The sequence below is a fragment of the Rutidosis leptorrhynchoides genome, chromosome 1, assembly GCF_046630445.1.
Source record: "Rutidosis leptorrhynchoides isolate AG116_Rl617_1_P2 chromosome 1, CSIRO_AGI_Rlap_v1, whole genome shotgun sequence".
Lineage (NCBI taxonomy): Eukaryota > Viridiplantae > Streptophyta > Magnoliopsida > Asterales > Asteraceae > Rutidosis > Rutidosis leptorrhynchoides.
Genome location: NC_092333.1, coordinates 421,099,558 through 421,125,042, shown reverse-complemented (window position 1 = coordinate 421,125,042; position 25,485 = coordinate 421,099,558). Strand labels below are relative to the sequence as shown.

General features: G+C 34.0%; 2 protein-coding genes across 2 annotated transcripts; both read left to right on the top strand.

Annotated features, from left to right (window-relative positions):
- Positions 1-24,132, top strand: LOC139902023 (uncharacterized). Its single transcript, XM_071884685.1, has 3 exons — positions 1-21; positions 22,631-22,927; positions 23,020-24,132. Exons 1-3 carry the CDS (start codon positions 1-3, stop codon positions 24,130-24,132), a joined length of 1,431 nt encoding a protein of 476 aa, XP_071740786.1.
- Positions 24,133-24,189: 57 nt separating this feature from the next.
- On the top strand, positions 24,190-25,056 carry LOC139902017 (uncharacterized). Its single transcript, XM_071884677.1, has 2 exons — positions 24,190-24,432; positions 24,889-25,056. Exons 1-2 carry the CDS (start codon positions 24,190-24,192, stop codon positions 25,054-25,056), a joined length of 411 nt encoding a protein of 136 aa, XP_071740778.1.
- The last annotated feature ends 429 nt before the right edge of the window (positions 25,057-25,485 follow it).

Here is a 25,485-nt window from a genome sequence, read left to right as displayed (position 1 = left end):
ATGTCTCGAGATGATGATGTGGTTGGTCAAAAGATCTAAACACTTATAACCCCGATGATTAGACGGATAACCTAAGAACACGCAAGGAGTAGAGTGAGGTTGTAATTTGTGAATGGTGGTGGAGGGTATTATTGGGTAACATAAGCACCCAAATGTACGAAGATGTGTATAAGAGGGATCACAGCGATATAGTAATTGAGTAGGTGATTGGTAGTTAAGTAATTTACTAGGGAGAATGTTATGTATGTAGGTGGCCATTTCAAGAGCATGGTGCCAAAAAGAGGGAGGAATAGAAGTGATATCGGCCAAAAAGTCACGTTTTTACCCCCGATATTGGTCCCTAAAATCCATAAAGTTCCAAACTTTATCATAAAAATAATAGCTTTGTCTGTTGATTTTGTAGATTAAGTAATTACGAAGGCGGTGCAAAAAGAATCAAGTAAAACGGAGCTAAAACGAAGAATCTAGAGCGAAAACGGTGAAAGACAAGAAATCAAGTTACGACCCAGTGAAATTATCTGACCAGGCAAGCCAAACGGCCTGCCAAATGGCCTACCAAACGGGCTGCCAAATGGCTTTCCTGACTTGCAAACGGCCTGCCACACGCCTAAGTTAAACGGCCACAGCAAACGGGCTGGCCTAACAAATGGCCCCTGCCAAACGGCCTGCCAAACGGCCTGCCAGCCGTTTGCAGGAAAAAATCAAGTCTATTTAAAGGGCTCTCTCCATCCATTTCAACACACACTCAATTTACAATTCATTTTATATTTTCAAGTTTTAGTTAGTTTTTAGTAGTAGCTAGCTTAGCTTTTATTTTCCGGAGGATATCCCGACGAGTCCCTGCGATCTCGGGCAGATTTCTTCAGCCTTTTCAGGTTTTTATCCGAAACGCTTGTCTTTTGTATTAAACATGTATTCTTACCTTTTATGTTTAATAATGCATTCCGATATTACCATTTAAGCGTAATTAATCTGTATGTTGCCATGATAGAAGTTTGGGTTAGCGTAGTTATGTTAAATTAGTACGGTTACTGCCTGTATGCTGAACTTGTGAGTCTGATAGATTTGTATGCTAGCATCTTAAGGATTGACCAACCTAGGTTGTGATCAGGACTTGTCCACTTATACGAACTTAGCTACTTCATAGGATTAAGACCCCTGGTTATACTGCATCTGAAGATTCTATGATCTCGGTATGGCCGGAGTTCCCAAGAGGCATCTAATGCGCTTTTAGGACACAGAACTTAGGAATTGAGACATGAATGACCTAGTATGCCTATTAACTGTTACAAGGAGACCTCTTAGGAGCTGTTAAGATCTAGCTAGTGACTTGACTGTATGACCAAACCTATTGCATGTTCTTGTTTGATTGTTGCCCTAGGATTAAGTCATATCAACTGTTTATGAAAGGACCCGTTCATATACATTATAAACGATTCACAATAGTTGATTACATCGCGAGGTATTTGACCTCTATATGATACATTTTACAAACATTGCATTCATTTTTAAAAGACAAACTTTCTTTACATCTAAAGTTGACGGCATGCATACCATTTCATAATACATCCAACTATAATTGACTTAATAATAATCTTGATGAACTCAATGACTCGAATGCAACGTCTTTCGATATATGCCATGAATGACTCCAAGTAATATCTTTAAAATGAGCTAATGCACAGTGGAAGATTTCTTTAATACCTGAGAATAAACATGCTTTAAAGTGTCAACCAAAAGGTTGGTGAGTTCATTAGTTTATCATAATCCATCAATTCCATAATTTTAATAGACCACAAGATTTCATTTTTCATAAACAACCTTACACTCGCAAATGTATAAAAATCATTCGTATGATGAACACCTGGTAACCGACATTAACATAATGCATATAGAATATCCCCCGCATACTCGCAAGTATGCCATAAATATTGGCAATCACAATCACCATTTAAATCGAAGTACTAAAGCATTCCAAATTCCAGAATGGGGTTTGTTAGGCCCATAGATCTATCTTTAGGATTCGCGTCAATTAGGGGCCATTTCTCTTAGGTTACCAGACTTGAAGGGGCGATATTCAGTATAATAATCCAACCATAGAATGTAGTTTTAAGTACTTGTGTCTATTTCATCAACCATTTATAAAATCAGCGCATGTATTCTCAGTCCCAAAAATATATATTGCAAAAGCATTTAAAAAGGGAGCAAATGTAACTCACAATACTATATTTTGTAGTAAAAATACATATGACGTCATTGAACAAGTGCAAGGTTGGCCTTAGATTCACGAACCTATATATATATATATATATATATATATATATATATATATATATATATATATATATATATATATATATATATATATATATATATATCTTTGATCAATATCTGTCTAACAATTTAGGTCAAGTCGTAGTGTATCATAATCCTAATGCTCGAGACTAAATATGCAAAAGTCAACAAAAGTCATATTGACCAAAATGTCTTCCAAAATTTATACATGATTATTATATAGTTTAAATATAGTCGTTTTATATATTTAAATATTTTTAACAGATTTTATTAAAGTAAATAATATAGTTCTTTTATTAATAAATAAAATTTTATATTAAAATTTATATAATAAAAATATACTTTTATATATCTTAAGTAATAAAATTTATAAAGTTCATTTAATATTATAAAAATAATATGATAGGTATTATTAATGTAATTATATTATACGTAGTAAAATATCTTTGTATCACATATTTATTTGATAAAATAATATTGATAATAATAATAATAAGTAAAAGTTGTATTATTTTGTAATAATTATTATTATTCTACTAATAAAAATAAAAATAATTATATTTTCTAAAAATGATAAAATGATAATTTTTATTAACAATAGTACTAAAATGATAATAATAATGATGTTTCATATTAACAATGATATTTTTATTAAAAATAATAATTTTAGTAAAAATGATAGTTTTAATATTAATAATACTTTTAATAATAATAATAGTAAAATAATGAAAACGATATTTTTCCTTTAAATCAATATCTTACAATATCTTAATTTCATCATGATACTCATACTCATTATTTTCTAATCGCTTCGTTTAATAGCTTTTAGTCATCTTTTATATCGCGTTCATATTAATAATAATAATAGTAATCATAATAATTAGATGTTACTAATATTAATTTTAATTATAATAATACTAATACTAATAATATTAATGATAATACTAATAACTATTTGAATGATAATAATAATAATAATAATAATAATAATAATAATAATAATAATCTTAACAATAATAACGATAATAATAATAATAAAAATAACAATAATATCTTTTATTAATAACGACAATGATAATAATAATAATAATAATAATAATAATAATAATAATAATAATAATAATAATAATAATAATAATAATAATTAGATTATAACGACGATAATAACGACGATAATAATAATCATTTTTACAAAAATTCAATTGACTATAACTTCTAAACCGTTCATCGAAACCATTCGATATCTAAATGAAAAGTTCTCAATTTTTCGCTAGCTTTCCAACGACATGCATATCATATACCTTATCTTAATAGCATATGTATTTAATTCAAGATTCGGCATAACCTATCTTACGACAACAACGAACGTATAAGCATGCATAATCCTATATACTCGAGCACTAGTCAGGGATACACTAATAATATATAAAAGTTAAGTTATGAGGGCTCACGTATCAATATTGAGATTCAATATTGCAGGAAAAGTACGTAGACGCAACGGGGATGATAAACACTAGTTTGACTCACGAGCAATACTCCCGAACCATACCCATAACCTCCATAGCTATAACCCATAATTTCCTTAGCTCTATCCCGCTCGAAAAACAATTTCGGAAATCACTCGGACAGCACTCTGTCGTAATATTTTATGTATACTAATAATATCTTGAAATAATACGGAGTAAATATATATATGTAAATCAATTGAGAGAGTTTAGAGAAAAAATATTTTCAAGTTTCTATGAAATAATCAAACCTATTGAATTCTATTTATAATAGATTTTTGAATTATTAAAGTGAATTATTAAAGTATGAATTATTAAAGTGAATTATTAAAGTATGAATTATTAAAGTGAATTATTAAAGTATGAATTATTAAAGTGAATTATTAAAGTATGAATTATTAAAGTAAATTATTAAAGTTAAAGTAAAGTAAAAATAAAGTAAAGGTAAAGTTTATGTATAGTAAAAGTATAAAACTATGTACGTATAATACACGTATAAATATATATAATATTAATTTAAATAGTTATATATATTTAATAAAATAAAATATAAATATCGTTATCCTTATCATACTGGTTAAGTAATGAGTTGTCAAAAGTGGTTCTAGATATTTATAAAAGTTATATACGTTTTAATAATAAAGTTCTTTTTAAACTAAAAACGTTTTTATACGTTTGAAACTAAATCAAATAAATATGATAATTTTGTTTTCCAAAACTAAATATATTTAAGAATCATTTTGTTTAAAGGTTAAAATAATGGAAATGGTTATATTATAAAACGTTTTAGAAAGGTAGAATCATATATATTCATAATAGGTTTCAAGTTTTTAAATTACAGTTTGTTGGTGAAGCATGGGATAAAGTCCAAAGGTTAAATAAATGTATGAAATCATCTTAATGAAAAATGTCGAGTTACTTAACTTGTCGATATCCAACATCTAAGTTATTTACACTCCACGTTCTTACTTATAAATCACTTTACCATTTTCCGAATGTTGTCAAAAAGAATAGATTTCTTAAATCACAGTGGACCCGTAATCATATCACAATGTATCTGATAAATCAATCATTTGATATTATCTTCTATCTCCATCGATAAACATATTGAAACAAATACGTTCGTTTAAAGTATTAATAGTTTAATACTTTATTAATATTCTCAAGTTATAATATATATATATATACATATATACATATCTATTTATATATAACGGTTCGTGAATCGTCGGAATTTGGTCGAGGTTATAATGAATGTATGAACACAGTTTAAAATTCTTGAGATTTAACTTAATAAACTTTGCTTATCGTGTCGGAATAATATAAAGATAAAGTTTAAATTTGGTTGGAAATTTCCGGGTTGTCACAGTACCTACCCGTTAAAGAAATTTCGTCCCAAAATTTGAATGGGATGGTCATGGCTGACAATAAGTATGTTTTCATGACGTATACGAGTTGGAAATTAGAGTTTTATTATCATCAAGTAATATGGATAAAGCAATTTGATTTTTATGAAGAGTACGAGTGAAGTTATCACAAAAGAGTGAAACGAGTAAGCGTAGATTCGTCATATCTTTTGACGTAGATGGGTTGATTTTCAGAGTTCAAGAGATTTGGAGAAAATCTTCGTAATAAGATTTGATTCTTCGGTAATTAAGGAAATTTAGGATCCGCTTTAAATGCGATCATCTGTTTTGATTGCTCTGTCGGATATTTTACTATAAATTCACCCTCTTCGTTTCCTTATTCTCACAGCTCACACCTTCTATTTTTCCTTCCTCAATTCATATTTTAAAACATTTGTTAATATGCTCCATCTCGTTCTGATCCTTGATATACTCCTAATTTTCATATCTGTCATTCTTCTCTTTCATCTACCACCGGAGGATTTTATTTATTTTTACTATTACCTTGAGGTTATAGTAATTTTAATTCTCCCATGTCTTTACGTGGCGATACGTATTTATATGCACGGTTTGTAATTTATGTGTTGTTGTCGAGCTTTATATTTTCTTTTATATTCAAGAGTTCTATAATTTTGTCTCCTCTTCCCGACTTCAAGTCAAGCGAATAATGGTCAAGAATTCGTAGGTACGGATTTTGAAATGAACATAGTTAATGTTCGAAGAAGGCAATTGTAATGGCATGATCTTAATTTGTCAAATTACCAGAATACCTCAGAAAAGGCCGAATCATTAAGGAAAATATTTTCTTGATATATTTAGAGTTTAAGTAGAATACAAGAGTCGTGTAACATGGCACATGATGATGTTATGATCTGTGAATCATCACGTTTCATTTAGAAACTCAGCATGACTTACTGTAATATAATCACGTTGATCAAGTGTCATTATATTATACTAACTCATGCTTCAGTTCCCAACACTACTTCAAAAACATTTATAATTTAAACTCGAAGGTTTACAGAATATAGAAACTAAACAGTTTCCTTTTTGATGTAATAAAGATAGCGCAAAGAGATAAATGATTTCAGATAAGAATAGTTATGGAAATATCTTCAGAAATATGGAGGATATTTATAATGAAAGATTAGAATATCTAAGATCAGAGGATGATGAAGAATATTGTCCGCAAGAGTTTTAAAGTAAGGAGTAAGATATTCGCTAAAGACTTCAGTAGACACTTAATCATTTGGATTCTTTGAAGGTAGGTTTAGTCTTTGTGATTTGTCCACAGCCTCCTTCATAGTTTGCTCAATCCGTTTTCCAGTTTCAAACCTTCTCTTTTTCTGAGCTTTTGTCAACACACTACTCTTCATCATTAAATTTTTACTGTTAAGGTCGTTTATAGTTTTTGCTGCTTCATCAGTATTTCGAGAACTAGTTCGCAGTTCAGGGTGTTTTTCAGAAACTTCACATTCGCAGTATGTAAGTCCAGGAGATAGACGTTATATGTATAACTGTTGGCGTCGACATGCTGCGAGATTTTAAAATACTGTTTGCTATTTCCCAATGATTCGTATGGCAATTCTTGTTACAAGATGCAGATAGGTAAATGATGGGTTTTGATAATTATAATGATTTTTTGGAAAATCAAAAATCAGTGAAGTTGTTGGTAAGTTTATTGCTAATGTGATGGAACATAAATGGTTCACCGGTAACGATGGCGAAAGGGCAACGTATATATCAAGGTTATAATAAGGTTGTTTCGACTGAAAAGTCGAAGTTGACTTGCTGGAGCTGTGACAAAACTGACTACTTTGGAAAGGAATTGAAAAGTCATTTTAGCTAATAAATGCCAAAGGGTCTGACACAGATACGTGTTAAACTATGACTTTGGTTTTATAATTTTTTTAGGTACATAACTGTGGGTAACATGTGGTTGGATCATCATCTCGATTGTTCATTATTTGAAGTGTCTTCAGGAATTTCGAAGGGTTTGAACACAGATTGTAATCTTTAATATACATATGATGTTCTAGCACAGTTTTGAAGTCAAAGTATAACTTGGAAAGATATAGGAATCTAAGAGTGATGATACTAGTTATATTTCGAATTGAATTCTGCGATTTCAAGATCAGCATATGTAATTAAATTTGAATGAGTATGGTTGTTTTGATTTTTATAAAAGAATGTGTATTGTTGAGAAAATAGTGTGTATAGATGTTGATTGCTGAATCAGATTCGAAGAATGTACCATATTAATTATGAATTTATATATCTCTCGGGTATTACCTACCAGTTAAATTTTTTTTCACAATTAATATTTTGTACAAAAGAATTTTATTACAGTCTTTAAGAAAATATATATGTGTATATTTTCTTTAGATATAACATAGATTTAATGAGTTAATATTAAATTAAACTCATCTGATTTATGGTTGAAACTAGAATTGAGTAATCCCTAAAACTTTAGAAATTACATAAATATTTCTTCAATAATATTATGAATCAATACTTCGTTATTTGTTGATACATGATACTGGTTTTTGTGAAATTCTTGTGAACTTTGCCAGGTACGAATGATGTTATTTGGAAAGTTTCGAGTACATCGATGATGAAAGTGTAAAATCAAACATATATTTAAATAATACACTTGGTTTATTATGAGTTGAAATATATTGAATTGAGACGGAAATTGTAGCTAATGATGGTTAAGTTGCAGACGAAGGACGTACCTCATTGCATATTAGTAATATGAATTAACCGAGTAGTTAAGATTCACACATAATAGCTTAGTATGGAAAGATTTATTTTGATCTCAAAATTTATATATATATATATATATATATAAAATATACATATAATATCTTCAGAGGGAGTGAGTTAATACTTCATAACTCGTTGATACAATATACGCGTTATTGATTCGTAATGATGTCTACAATGATTCTTGAACTGACGGAGTTTGTGATCTTATAGGTGCTGCTGATTCTGATGGCACTGACTGTGATGGTGATGCTACGGTACTGTTGATGCTGTTGGCAAAACAAGTCTAGCTTATAAATCACACATCATTCTTGTCAGGGTTTCTACTCTCCCTTCTATCATTTCGATTCACTCATCTGATTTATGGTTAGGGTTAGAATAGATAATCTCTAAGACTTTAGAGATTACATAATCGCCGTGGAGTGTTTCTCCAATGAAGTTATGAATCAATACTTCATCGTTTGTTGTTGTTGGTATTCCTTGGTATCTACAGGGCGTATGACATTGGTGCTCGTGGGACAGATTGTAAAGTTGAGGTTTACGACGCGGTTGTGGTTGGGGGTGGTAATGGTACTGTTGGCGTTGATGATAGTAGTACTGGTGCTGCTGCTGGTGCTGCTGCTGGTGTTTGTAACCTTTGCACCATATTCTCCAAAGCCACTACCTGAGCGCGAAGCTCGTTGACTTCTTCTATTACACCGGGGTGATTGTCGGTTCGGATGAGCGGATAAATAAAATCTAGAATTTGATATAGTATATAATCGTGACGAGATAATCTGGAAATGAGAGAGAAAATGGTGTTTTGGACAGGTTCGCCGGTAAGTGCTTCAGGTTCTTCGCAAACAGGGCAATGTGGTGGATGGAAAGGATCGCCTTCTTCTTGTCTCCAATGATTGAGGAGACTACGAACCCATCTGTAATGACCCGGACTTTTTCGATCGATCTATACTTATAAGATTAATATTTACATAAATTAAACCTTACCAACATGATAAGCAATCCAAATTGTTGAGACTTATGTTTTTAAAAAGAGTTTTACACAATGTTTGACCGTCTAGTTGACCGATGATATCACGAACTATATAACATATGATAATTATACGTTTGTGTATATATATGTATAAATACATATTTAATATGATCTAAGAATGTTGTAATACCTCATTTTGTATTAATAACAATAAGTTATAAGTATATTTTGAAACTACTAACTTAAGTTTTCAAAACAATAACCATACGTAACGTTCTTTGATATAAATACTTATAACCTATAATGTTTATACATATATCGTATATGTAATGTATTTAATCACTTTTTAAGGACTTAAATACATAAAACAATATAAGTATATTCACAAAAGATAAGTATATTTGAATCCTCGTTCCGTTTTCACAAGATTTCTATACATATATTTAGAGTATATGTACTCGTATCATACCTAGCTTCTATACGTATTTACTATTGGTATATACACATCAAATCACCACCAACCAGCCCTTGTTCATGCCTTATGTATAAGGTAACTCTCTTGTTCATGCCTTAAGTATAAGGTAATTACTTTTGTATGATAGTATGACTAATTACACAAAATTACAACATAAATTTTGTCCATGATCTTCATCATTCACGCCACCATCACCACCATATATACTCCATCCATTTTCAATTTTGCTACATCATTTTGCTAGTTAGGAATACACTTTCAAGAGCCTTAAAACCCTTAACCATCTCAGCCCACAACCATGAAGATCTAGCTTCAAAAACATCACTTAATCACCATAAGAAAACCCTTACAAAAACACTTCAAGAATCCTTCCAAGAACACAAGTTTACTTCTAATCTTTCATCCAAATCCACCACTCTTTTGGTTCTAGGTTTTTACTCCTCTTTTACAGCAATCTTGTCCAAGTAACTTGAGGTAGTAACTTTGTTCATAACCTTATTCGATTCATATATATATAGTTATCTTATTCTATGGTATACAATTTTAACAACAAGAACATAGTTTGAATGATTTCAAACTTGTTTGCAAACTAAATAGATCCTTCTAACTTAACTTTTAAAATACTTCAAGACCTATAATATATCATAAGGATATGCTAACTTAACTGTTTTGGGTTGGATAATTAAAAACTATTTTGAACCTTGAATTGGAGGTTTATTTTCTGGAAAAATGATATTTACTATGAATATGATAACACATAAAAATTTCATGATTTAACTCAAAGTATAAGTATTTTTAGAAAAATAATCATTTAATGTTGTTTGCATAAGGAAAAATGATTAACTTCATAAGTTTCACCAAAATTTGACCTATGACCTGTGATTTCGAATACAAACTAAGGTATTTGCAGTTCATATTCTTAAATAAGGACTCGATCCAAGGAAGTGGCAAGTTGAACCAACGAAAACGGAGTTGTAATGAAGAAACTATGACCAAAACAAAATCGGATATCCAAAACTAGTTTAGCCACGAAAATAATTGGAGAAAAATTAAATAAATCACATCTTTTTAAAATAACATGATATTTTATATATATGTACTCATAATTTAATTTTATATATTTCAGGATCACCTGTAAACAATACGAGAAGATTAATCATAAGATCCCATGATTGTACGCAATATGTCTCCTAGACAATATAGGTACCATGGGTCAAGATTAATCCCGACCAATACGAATACGATGGGGGTTTTATTTATTAAACACCTAAATATGAACCATTAAAATTGAATTGCTAACTACGGACTAAGAAGACATTAAAAGTATTATAAGTATATATACGTGACGATTGTTTAAAATGAACATATATTGATATATTATATATGGATAGGTTCGTGATATCAACCGGAGACCAAGTCAAAATATATATATCTTCAAGGCAAAAGTGAGTATATAGTCCCACTTTTAAACTCTAAGTATTTCGGGATGAGAATACATGTATTTTATGTTTTACGTTATGGACACAAGTAACTGAAAAATATATTCTACGTTGAGTTGTACCACTGGCATACTTCCCTGTAGCTTGGTAACTACTATTTACAGCGGTATTGCAAACGCGAATCCTGTTGATAGATCTATCGGGCCTGACAACCCCAACCGGACTGGACGACCAGTATTCAACGGTTGCACAGTACTTCGTTTCGTGACTACACTTGGTACGGTGTAGTAAGATTTCATAATAAAGGGAATATGCGACGTGATTAAATGTTAAGTATGGTTACCAAGTGCTCAACCACTTAGAATATTTTTATTAAAATGTTTACATATGAAATCTTGTGGTCTATATTTATATCGCTGCCGGCATTAAACCTATATCTCACCAACTTTATGTTAACGTTTTAAACATGTCTATTCTCAGGTGATAACTAAAAGCTTCCGCTGCAACATGTTGAATTTAAGCAAGATCTTGTGTATGCATATTTGTGTCAAAAACAAAACTGCATATCCGAGGAGTTGTAATGTAAAATATGCTAGAAATCGTATTGTTATCATCACATGTAAAGTTTGTAAGTCTAAGATTATCGCTAAATGATAATCATCTTTATATTGTCTAAAGCTTTTATTATCATAAGAGTTATGGTTTGTAATGTAAAATAAATGCAGTTGTTCTTTTAAAAATGTCGCATATAGAGGTCAATACCTCGCAATGAAATCATACGTTATCTAACTCGTTCTTATGGTTAAGGACGGGTTATGACATGTGGTATCAGAGCGGTGGTCTTAGCGAACCAGGTTTGCATTAGTGTGTCTAACTGATAAGTCGTTAGGATACATTAGTAAGTCTGGACTTTGACCGGGTCTGATTTAAAAACCATTGCTTATCATTGTTGGTTAAAATTTATATGTAAATATTATGTAGTACTAATGGGTTAGTTGTTGTATGATAGATGTCGGGCTCAAAACTTATTATCACATTCAGCGACTCCGAACCAGAATCTTCAGATGGTGTTCCAGTCATTAACCTATCCGATGACGAAAATAATATCTTTGGGGAAGACTCACAAATTCCGGATGAACCAACTATAGAGAACCCGGAAAGTGAACCCGAGGAGGAAAGTGAACCCGAGGAGGAAGATATACAGGAAATTACGGAAGACAAGTTTGAACGAGGAAAGAAACGAAAGGCTAATGAATTAGAAAATCCAAATCCCGAGTTTAGCGAGGATGATGTAGCACCAACTCCACTAGACACTACCACCCCTATTCCCGCTATCCCTATTCATTCTATTCCGGCATCTAGTTCTTCGGCCCCTCAGCCAAAATATAGGGAGACACCGCCAAAATATAGGCAGACAGCCAGGATAAGTGTTAAGCGATTCTTTGAACCTAAACATCCTAGAAAATAGACCAAACGATGCGCTACCGTATTAAACCATGGGATCATATAATGTTTTGTATAATATTATTAGTGTGGTTTGCTTAATGTTCGATGTAAGATAAGCATATGTAAAATAGTGAAGTATGAAATGCAATAATTTTCCATGGTTAAGTATTATTTAGATGGTAGTAATTGGTTCTGTACTAAGCTATTAAGTATGGACATTAACGGGTAGGTACTACCCTAGATATAATTATAAAACGCTAATAAGAAGAAAAGGCTTTTATAATAATACCTGGTTCATATTATTAATAAGCTATAATGTACTGTAAATATACACTACATCTATAATATTCCATGTGAATAATTATTTTCTTTTCATTCTTATAGAAGAATATGGCGCGATTGAATCGAATGACGGAACAAGAAGTCGAGGAATTCATCAACCAGCGAGTGAACGACAGAATGTTATGGGTCGAGGCTGCAAGAGCTGCTGCAGTTAACCCAAATCCTCGTGTAGGATGCACCTACAAAACTTTTCAAGCTTGCAAGCCCTCATCATTCAGTGGAACAGAAGGACCAATCGGTTTAACCCGGTGGATAGAAAAGATGGAGACTGTGTTTAAAATCAGTGGTTGTGTTGAAAAGGACATGACCAAGTATGCATCGTGCACTTTACAAGATAGTGCACTCACGTGGTGGAAAAATTATGTGAAGGCTGTAGGAGGAGATGTAGCTTATGATACTCCATGGGAAGAATTCAAAATAATGTTAATCAATGAGTATTGTCCAAGGAACGAGGTTAGGAAGCTGGAAGATGAATTACGAAGCCTGAAGGTTGTTGGTACCGAAATCACCAACTACAATCAGCGATTCATGGAATTAGTTTTGCTATGTCCTGAATTGGTTCCAACCGAAGAACGGAAGATTGAAATGTACAAAGATGGTTTGCCCAAAAAGGTCAAGGCAAATGTTACAGCATCGAAACCTAAGACAATTCATGAAGCTGTAACCATGGCAAACGAGCTAATGGATCAGGTCATCATGGATAAGAAAGTATCCAATACTGATGTAAAGGTATCAGGTAATAAAAGAAAGTGGAATGGAAATTATGATCGAGGTAACCAACAACAATCTTTTAAGAAACAAGAAATCACGCAAGGTGCGGGTAGTGGTTTAAGCTTTGGTTACAAAGGACAAAATCCTTTATGTAACCGATGCCACAAACATCACTCTGGCTACTGTAATGTGGTATGCAACAAATGTAATTGAAAGGGTCATCTTGCTGAAGATTGTAGGGCTCTCGTTACAAATACAAATGGTACCAAGACTCCTGCCACCAATGCAAATAGAACTGCTTTGGCTACCATTACTTGTTATGGGTGTGGAAAACAAGGTCACTATAAGAGCCAGTGCCTGAATCCAGAGAAGAATATCGGACCTGCACGTGGGAGAGCATTTATTATTAATGCTAGAGAGGCATGTGAAGACCCGGAGCTTGTTACGGGTACGTTTACCATTAATAACTTATCAGCATCTATTATATTTGATACTGGTGCCGATAGAAGTTACGTGTGTAGAAATTTTTACACTAAATTGAATTGTTCATCATTACCTCTAGATGCTAAGTACATGATTGAGTTAGCTAATGGTAAACTAATTAAAGCCGATAAAATTTGTCGTGATTGTAAAATAAATTTAGCCGGTGAAACGTTTAAAATTGACTTGATACCCGTAGAATTAGGAAGTTTTGATGTAATAGTCGGCATGGACTGGATGTCCAAAGTAGGAGCTGAAGTTGTGTGTGCCAAGAAGGCAATTCGCATTCCTTGTAAGGATAAAATGCCGGTGATGATTTATGGAGAGAAGGGTAACTCAAAGCTAAAACTCATTAGCTGTTTGAAAGCCAAGAAGTGTTTAGAAAAGGGATGTTATGCTATTCTAGCACATGTTAATAAAGTTGAAAAGAAAGAAAAAGAGAAGTGCATCAACGACGTGCCTGTGGCAAGAGATTTTCCTGAAGTTTTTCCGGAAGAGTTGCCGGGATTACCTCCATTTAGATCTGTAGAATTTCAAATAGATTTAGTACCAGGAGCTGCACCAGTTGCCCATGCTCCATATAGACTTGCACCGTCCGAGTTAAAAGAACTTCAGAGTCAGTTAAAAGAATTACTGGATCGTGGATTCATACGACCAAGTACTTCACCGTGGGGAGCTCCGATTCTATTTGTTAAAAAGAAAGATGGATCTTTTAGGATGTGTATAGATTATCGTGAATTAAATAAGTTAACTATCAAGAATCGGTATCCACTACCGAGAATTGACGACTTATTTGATCAACTGCAAGGATCATGTGTGTACTCGAAAATTGACCTAAGGTCGGGCTATCATCAATTACGTGTCAAAGAAGAGGACATTCCGAAAACTGCTTTTCGGACACGTTATGGTCATTACGAATTTTTGTTCATGCCGTTTGGGTTGACAAATGCGCCAGCTGTATTCATGGACCTCATGAATCGAGTTTGTAGTCCGTATTTAGATAAGTTTGTTATCGTTTTCATTGATGATATTCTTATCTATTCCAAGAGTGAGCAAGAGCATGAGCAGCATTTAAGGTTGATATTAGAGTTGTTGAGAAAAGAACAGCTATATGCTAAATTTTCTAAATGTGCTTTCTGGTTGAAAGAAGTGCAATTTCTTGGCCACGTTGTTAGTAGCAAAGGAATTCAGGTTGATCCAGCAAAAATTGAAGCCATTGAAAAATGGGAGACTCCTAAGACACCAATGCAGATACGCCAATTTTTGGGTTTAGCCGGTTATTATAGAAGGTTTATTCAAGATTTTTCCCGAATAGCTAAGCCGTTGACAGCGTTAACGCAAAAAGGGAAGAAATATGAATGGACCTCTGAGCAGGAGAGTGCATTTCAATTACTGAAAAAGAAGTTGACTACGGCACCTATTTTATCGTTACCAGAAGGGAACGATGATTTTGAAATATATTGTGACGCTTCGCGACAAGGTTTTGGTTGCGTTCTTATGCAACGGAAGAAAGTTATTGCATACGCATCCCGACAATTGAAGATTCACGAGCGGAATTATACGACGCATGATCTAGAACTGGGAGCAGTCGTGTTTGCATTAAAGATATGGAGACACTACTTGTATGGAGTTAAATGCACTGTGTTTACTGATCATAAAAGCCTTCAACATATTTTTGATCAGAAACAGCTGAACATGAGGCAACGTAGGTGGGTCGAGTTAATAAACGACTATGATTGTGAAATTCGTTATCATCCCGGGAAAGCGAATGTGGTGGCTGACGCACTAAGCAGAAAGGAACGAGAACCAATTCGAGTACGAGCAATGAACATAAAAATTCGCATGAATCTCAACTCACAAATCAAAGAGGCTCAACGAGAAGCACTTACTAAAGAAAATATAGGAAATGAAATAATGAAGAAGTATGAGAAGCAACTCGTTATACGGGAAGATGGAACTCGATATTTTGCAAATCGTATTTGGGTACCGAAGTTAGGTGGATTAAGGAAGTTGATATTGAACGAGGCACATAAGACAAGATACTCGATACATCCTGGAGTTGGAAAGATGTATCAAGATCTTAAGACGCATTATTGGTGGCCTAATTTAAAGACAGACGTTGCAACATATGTTGGGGAATGTTTAACTTGTTCCAAAGTCAAAGCAGAACACCAGAAGCCGTCAGGGTTACTTCAACAACCAGAAATCCCAGAATGGAAATGGGATGGTATTACCATGGATTTCATCACGAAGTTACCAAAGACTGCCTGGGGATACGACACCATTTGGGTGATTGTTGATCGTCTCACCAAGTCTGCACATTTCTTGCCTATAAAGGAAACGGATAGAATGGAGAAACTATTACGATTGTATATAAAGGAAATTGTTTCAAGGCATGGAATACCTATTTCCATTATATCCGATCGTGATAGTAGATTTACATCAAAGTTCTGGCAATCACTATTAGAGGCCCTAGGAACTCGTTTGGATATGAGCACCACATATCATCCGCAAACTGACGGGCAGAGTGAAAGAACAATTCAGACTCTTGAAGACATGCTCAGGGCATGTGTGATCGATTTTGGAAACGGATGGGATAAGTATTTACCGTTAGCAGAATTCTCGTATAATAATAGTTATCATGCGAGCATTAAAGCTGCACCATTCGAAGCACTGTATGGAAGGAAGTGTAGATCTCCTATCTGTTGGAATGAAGTAGGAGATCGACAATTAACTGGTCCCGAGATCATACATGAAACTACTGAAAAGATAGTACAAATCAAGGAGAGATTGAGAACGGCCCGTAGTCGCCAAAAGAGCTACGCCGATGTCCGAAGGAAACCATTAGAGTTTCAGATCGGTGACATGGTTATGCTAAAGGTGTCACCTTGGAAAGGTGTAATACGTTTTGGAAAAAGGGGTAAACTAAACCCAAGGTATGTAGGCCCGTTCAAGATTATTGAACGCATCGGACCGGTAGCTTATCGACTTGAGTTACCGCAATAACTCGCCGGAGTACATAATACATTTCACGTCTCGAACCTTAAAAAGTGTCTAGCAAAGGAAGACCTCACCATTCCTCTTGAAGAAATTCAAGTTGACGAGAAACTACAATTCATAGAAGAACCAGTCGAGATCATGGACCGTGAAGTTAAACGGCTCAAGCAGAGCAACATACCGATCGTTAAAGTTCGTTGGAATGCACGAAGAGGTCCCGAGTTTACTTGGGAGCGAGAGGATCAAATGAAACAAAAGTACCCGCATTTGTTTCCCGATGACGCAAAATAGGTACGATTTTAAAATTTCGGGACGAAATTTATTTAACGGGTAGGTACTGTAATGACCCGGACTTTTTCGATCGATCTATACTTATAAGATTAATATTTACATAAATTAAACCTTACCAACATGATAAGCAATCCAAATTGTTGAGACTTATGTTTTTAAAAAGAGTTTTACACAACGTTTGACCGTCTAGTTGACCGATGATATCACGAACTATATAACATATGATAATTATACGTTTGTGTATATATATGTATAAATACATATTTAACATGATCTAAGAATGTTGTAATACCTTATTTTGTATTAATAACAATAAGTTATAAGTATATTTTGAAACTACTAACTTAAGTTTTCAAAACAATAACCATACGTAACGTTCTTTGATATAAATACTTATAACCTATAATGTTTATACATATATCGTATATGTAATGTATTTAATCACTTTTTAAGGACTTAAATACATAAAACAATATAAGTATATTCACAAAAGATAATTATATTTGAATCCTCGTTCCATTTTCACAAGATTTCTATACGTATATTTAGAGTATATGTACTCGTATCATACCTAGCTTCTATACGTATTTACTATTGGTATATACACATCAAATCACCACCAACCAGCCCTTGTTCATGCCTTATGTATAAGGTAACTCTCTTGTTCATGCCTTAAGTATAAGGTAATTACTTTTGTATGATAGTATGACTAATTACACAAAATTACAACATAAATTTTGTCCATGATCTTCATCATTCACGCCACCATCACCACCATATATACTCCATCCATTTTCAATTTTGCTACATCATTTTGCTAGTTAGGAATACACTTTCAAGAGCCTTAAAACCCTTAACCATCTCAGCCCACAACCATGAAGATCTAGCTTCAAAAACATCACTTAATCACCATAAGAAAACCCTTACAAAAACACTTCAAGAATCCTTCCAAGAACACAAGTTTACTTCCAATCTTTCATCCAACTCCACCACTCTTTTGGTTCTAGGTTTTTACTCCTCTTTTACAGCAATCTTGTCCAAGTAACTTGAGGTAGTAACTTTGTTCATAACCTTATTCGATTCATATATATATAGTTATCTTATTCTATGGTATACAATTTTAACAACAAGAACATAGTTTGAATGATTTCAAACTTGTTTGCAAACTAAATAGATCCTTCTAAATTAACTTTTAAAATACTTCAAGACCTGTAATATATCATAAGGATATGCTAACTTAACAAGGTATAACTTGGTTTTTCAAAGAACACCTTAAAAACTGAATTTACGACGTCGGAGTGCAACCGGGGGCTGTTTTGGGTTGGATAATTAAAAACTATTTTGAACCTTGAATTGGAGGTTTATTTTCTGGAAAAATGATATTTACTATGAATATGATAACACATAAAAATTTCATGATTTAACTCAAAGTATAAGTATTTTTAGAAAAATAATCATTTAATGTTGTTTGCATAAGGGAAAATGATTAACTTCATAAGTTTCACCAAAATTTGACCTATGACCTGTGATTTCGAATACAAACTAAGGTATTTGCAGTTCATATTCTTAAAGAAGGACTCGATCCAAGGAAGTGGCAAGTTCAACCAACGAAAACGGAGTTGTAATGAAGAAACTATGACCAAAACAAAATCGGATATCCAAAACTAGTTTAGCCACAAAAATAATTGGAGAAAAATTAAATAAATCACATCTTTTTAAAATAACATGATATTTTATATATATGTACTCATAATTTAATTTTATATATTTCAGGATCACCCGTAAACAATACGAGAAGATTAATCATAAGATCCCATGATTGTACGCAATACGTCTTCTAGACAATATAGGTACCATGGGTCAAGATTAATCCCGACCAATACGAATACGATGGGGGTTTTATTTATTTCGATGGGGGTTTTATTTATTAAACACCTAAATATGAACCATTAAAATTGAATTGCTAACTACGGACTAAGAAGACATTAAAAGTATTATAAGTATATATACGTGACGATTGTTTAAAATGAACATATATTGATATATTATATATGGATAGGTTCGTGATATCAACCGGAGACCAAGTCAAAATATATATATCTTCAAGGCAAAAGTGAGTATATAGTCCCACTTTTAAACTCTAAGTATTTCGGGATGAGAATACATGTATTTTATGTTTTACGTTATGGACACAAGTAACTGAAAAATATATTCTACGTTGAGTTGTACCACTGGCATACTTCCCTGTAGCTTGGTAACTACTATTTACAGCGGTATTGTAAACACGAATCCTGTTGATAGATCTATCGGGCCTGACAACCCCAACCGGACTGGACTACCAGTATTCAACGGTTGCACAGTACTTCGTTTCGTGACTACACTTGGTACGGTGTAGTAAGATTTCATAATAAAGGGAATATGCGACGTGATTAAATGTTAAGTATGGTTACCAAGTGCTCAACCACTTAGAATATTTTTATTAAAATGTTTACATATGAAATCTTGTGGTCTATATTTATATCGCTGCCGGCATTAAACCTATATCTCACCAACTTTATGTTGACGTTTTAAACATGTCTATTCTCAGGTGATAACTAAAAGCTTCCGCTGCAACATGTTGAATTTAAGCAAGATCTTGTGTATGCATATTTGTGTCAAAAACAAAACTGCATATCCGAGGAGTTGTAATGTAAAATATGCTAGAAATCGTATTGTTATCATCACATGTAAAGTTTGTAAGTCTAAGATTATCGCTAAACGATAATCATCTTTATATTGTCTAAAGCTTGTATTATCATAAGAGTTATGGTTTGTAATGTAAAATAAATGCAGTTGTTCTTTTAAAAATGTCGCATATAGAGGTCAATACCTCGCAATGAAATCATACGTTATCTAACTCGTTCTTATGGTTAAGGACGGGTTATGACACCATCTCCAATTCATCCAAAATAGATGATGGCTGATTGGTTGATCCATTCCAGTCACACTGCTTTCGGAGCTTGAGTGGGATTCCATATCGGAATTCGAGGGACTTGAACTAATGACGAATTCCATTTCGTACAATTGAATAAAGAAATTTTTTTTCCGATATGAAATGATTTTCAGCTATCGGATGATATTCTAATTACACAGAATATCTATATATATAGAGTAAAAGATTTCGTAGATTACAGAGGAATTTACAGAATATGTCAGGCAATGTTTATAGTAACAGATACGCTAAGATATGAATTAGCAGATACTCTAAGATATGAATTTTCTCTCTACACTATTCATGCAATCAATGCAATAAGATGTGTCTAGACTAAGAATGATAAGCAGGTATATTCTGACAAAAATTATAAGTAAAACTTTTGACATGCAGACACGGTCGAAGTTCAGACTCACTAATGCATCCTAACGACTTATCAGTTAGACACACTAATGCAGACCTGGTTCGCTAAGACCACCGCTCTGATACTAACTGAAAGGACCCGTTCATATACATTATAAATGATTCACAATAGTTGATTACATCGCGAGGTATTTGACCTCTATATGATACATTTTACAAACATTGCATTTGTTTTTAAAAGACAAACTTTCTTTACATCTAAAGTTGATGGCATGCATACCATTTCATAATACATCCAACTATAATTGACTTAATAATAATCTTGATGAACTCAATGACTCGAATGCAACATCTTTCGATATATGCCATGAATGACTCCAAGTTATATCTTTAAAATGAGCTAATGCTCAGCGGAAGATTTCTTTAATACCTGAGAATAAACATGCTTTAAAGTGTTAACCAAAAGGTTGGTGAGTTCATTAGTTTATCATAATCCATCAATTCCATAATTTTAATAGACCACAAGATTTCATTTTTCATAAACAACCTTACACTCGCAAGTGTATAAAAATCATTCGTATGATGAACACCTGGTAACCAACATTAACATAATGCATATAGAATATCCCTCGCATACTCGCAAGTATGCCATAAATATTGGCAATCGCAATCACCATTTAAATCGAAGTACTAAAGCATTCCAAATTCCAGAATGGGGTTTGTTAGGCCCATAGATCTATCTTTAGGATTCGCGTCAATTAGGGGCCATTTCCCTAATTCTTAGGTTACCAGACTTGAAGGGGCAATATTCGGTATAATAATCCAACCATAGAATGTAGTTTTAAGTACTTGTGTCTATTTTGTCAACCATTTATAAAATCAGCGCATGTAATCTCAGTCCCAAAAATATATATTGCAAAAGCATTTAAAAAGGCAGCAAATGAAACTCACAATACTGTATTTTGTAGTAAAAATACATATGACATCATTGAACAAGTGCAAGGTTGGCCTTGGATTCACGAACCTATATTAATTATATATATATATATATATATATATATATATATATATATATATATATATATATATATATATATATATATATATATATATATATATATATATATATATGTTTGATCAATATCTGTCTAACAATTTAGGTCAAGTCGTAGTGTATCACAATCCTAATGCTCGAGACTAAATATGCAAAAGTCAACAAAAGTCATATTGACCAAAATGTCTTCCAAAATTTATACATGATTATTATATAGTTTAAATATAGTCATTTTATATATTTAAATATTTTTAACAGATTTTATTAAAGTAAATAATATAGTTCTTTTATTAATAAATAAAATTTTATATTAAAATTTATATAATAAAAATATACTTTAAGAACTCTCTCTCCTACTGTGTTTTTCTCCCAACGTTCTAAAAATCCTACAACCACCAACTAATTTTGACTGTAAATAACAAGCATTTACCCGAAAATTAGAAGACACCACCACTTCCATTCAATTGGAAATTAGCTTACGAACCTACCCAGCCTGGTCTTGCCGTCGTCGGAGCTCCCACGCGCCACCAGGAATAATCCATCAGAGGTGCGTTTTCCGGCGAGTAAGTTGGGTTTTCTCAGCCATTTTTCGGCAAGTGGGATACCACCTTCTACGGATCGGGCTAAGGAACATTTTTCCTCACAAGAAACAACCACTTTTGTTCTCGCCGGCCTCACCGTTTCACGTCAATTGCTGCCGGCTGCTACCGGAAAATAACTTTCTGGCCGGTTACCTCTTACCACTCCCTTTTTTTTGTTTTAGTTAACTGCTTCTGTCTGCTGCCTGTTTTGCTTGTATATATATATATATATATATATATATATATATATATATATATATATATATATATATATATATATATATATATATATATATATATATATATATATATATATATATATATATCTTATCTCTTATTCATTTTCTTATTTCTCTTATTCATATATTAACATATATTATATCTTTTGAGCACATAAAATTACTAATACTTCTAAAATTACTGTCTACTTCTATATAAAATTACCTAAAGGGCTTTTTCATCTTTTACATTCATTTCATTTTCAGTTTTATATATTTTAATTTTAACATATTCTTTTTTTAGCTTGTTTTGGTGTATATAGGTTAATATAGACCCTACACATTCTTATGGTTACTTGAGGTCATGTCCTCCTACTTTAGGGGTGGGTAGGCCTATAGGGGTTAGAAGAGGTAGTAGGGTAGCCACCTTTGGTAGGATTAGAGTGGGTAGTTGGAATATAGGAACCTTGACGGGCAAGAGGATCGAGCTCGTTGACACCTTTCTTAAGAGTAAAGTGGACATAGGGTGTGTTCAAGAGACTAGATGGAAGGGTGAAGGGGCGGTTGATGTTAAGGACTATAGGTTGTGGTACTCGGGTTCTAGGATAGCACGGAACGGGGTAGGTATCTTTTTAGGAAAACCACATAAGGATAACGTCGTTGACGTGGGTAGGTTTAGCGATAGGATTATGTCGATTAGTCTAATTATTAGGAGGAGACTTTTACGGTCATTAGCGCATACGCACCTCATGCGGGTTTAAGTGATGCAGAAAAGAAGAGTTTTTGGGATTTGTTAGATGAGGTAGTGAGGGGGTTCCCAGCTGACCATCGACTGATTATAGGGAGTGATCTGAATGGACACATAGGAGCGGAGGCAGAAGGTTACGAGGGAGCCCATGGGGGCTTTGGGTTTGGTCCTAGAAATAAAGAAGGGCGCTCAATTCTTGAGTTTTCCATTGCCCACGAGTTGGTTGTAGCAAACTCTTTCTTCAAGAAGAGGGATGCTCAGTTAGCCACTTTTTATAGCGGGGGTCGTAGCACCCAGATTGACTTTTTGCTCCTTCGTAAAGGGGAACTCAGGACATGTAAGGACTGTAAGGTCCTGCCAGCCTTGACATGCTCCTCCCATCATAGATTGTTGGTTATGGACCTAGTCACCTGGGGAAGAGTTGGCAGGAGGGCCAGGGTTGTGCAACATAGAATCCTTTGGAAGAACCTACATGGTGCGACGGTGGAGACTTTTAGAGCGACTGTTGCTGATAGATTGAGTGTAGAAGGGGATAACGTAGCTCATACTGACGTAGACCAGATATGGAACCGCATGGCATCTACTATCAGAGAGGTGGAAAAAGAAGCTTTATGGGTGACATTAGGGACATCGAGAGCCCACAAGAGTAGTAGAGAATCGTGGTGGCTTAGTGATGATGTCCAAACGAAAGTCGCGTTAAAGCAGACGAGGTTTAGGGAGCTCATTACTTTTGAAGAAGGAACACCTGCAGAGAGGACTAGGGTAGAAGAAAGATATAAAGAAGCCAAAAGAGAAGCAAAGAAGGCCGTAGCAATTGCAAAAGACAAAGCTTATGAAGATTTATATAGGAAACTAGACTCCAAGGAGGGAGCCAATGACATATATAGAATAGCTAAAGCTAGGGAGCGAAGAGGCAGGGACTTAGTTAATGTTAAATATATCAAGGATGAAGCAGGTCAAAGTATAGTGAGAGAAGACCTCATTAGGAAAAGATGGGAAAAGTATTTTTCATCCCTTTTCGGTAGGGATAGACCTAAGCGGAACGGGGAACTCCACGATGAGGTTCGTGAATATTAAAACAACTGTTTCTGCACGAGGATTAACCATGAGAAAGTTAGAACGGCCCTACGAAAGATGGGGAGAAACAAAGCAGTAGGACCAGACCAAATCCCGATCGAGGCGTGGAGGTGCCTAGGAGACGACGGGGTTAGATGGTTAACAAACCTTTTCAACACGATGTTTAGAAGTGCAAAGATGCCTATGGAATGGAGACTCAGTGAGGTTATTCCCATTTACAAGAACAAGGGAGATGCGCAAATATGTAGTAATTACAGAGGCATTAAGCTACTTAGTCGTACTATGAAGTTTTGGGAGAGAGTGATTGAGACGAGGCTTAGACGCGAGACAAAGGTTTCAGAGAACCAATTCGGCTTCATGCCAGGACGCTCGTCCATGGAGGCGATTCACATCGTTAGAAGCCTTAAGGAGAAATATAGGGAAAAACAAAAGAACCTACACATGGCGTTCTTAGACTTGGAAAAGGCTTATGACTGTGTCCAGCGCGAGCTGATTTGGAAGACTCTTAATGTTAGGGGTGTCCCAAGTAGATATATAAGAATGATTAGAGATATGTACGAGGGGGCGAAGACTCGTGTACGTACGACGGTAGGAAACACATAGTTTTTCCCGGTAGAGGTAGGCTTACATCAGGGATCGGCCCTTAGCCTATATCTTTTTGCTTTGATCCTAGACGAACTAACTCAAAGGATACAAGATGACATCCCATGGTGCCTAATATTCGCCGACGATATTGTATTAGTTTCGAATTTCCAGGATGAGCTTAATAGAAGGCTAGAGCAATGGAGGATCACTCTAGAATCAAATGACCTACGGATTAGCAGACTTAAATCGGAGTACCTTAGATGCGATTTCAAGACGAGCGAAGAGGAACAAGAGGATATAGTGGATGTCCGAATTGGGGATCAGACTTTACCTCTATGAGAGTCTTTTAGATATTTAGGCTCGATGCTTCACAAATCGAGAAGGATAGATGAGGACGTGGCGCATCGTATACGGGCAGGATGGTTGAAGTAGAGGGCAGTGAAAGGGGTGTTGTGCGACAAGAAGATACCCCTCAAATTGAAAGGGAAATTCTACAAGGTGGTAATCAGACCAACCATGCTGTACGGATTAGAGTATTGGCCAATGACGAAAGCCCAAGAGAGGAGGATGGAGGTGGCAGAAATGAGGATGCTTAGGTGGACGTGTGGCAAGACCATGCTTGATATGATACCAAATGGAGTTTTTAGGGAGAACTTGGAAGTTGGGAACATAACCAACAAGCTGAGGGAAGGAAGACTTAGATGGTTTAGGCATGTTATGAGGTGCCCACTTTTAGCTCTGGTTAGGAGAGTCGAGACCCTCGTTATT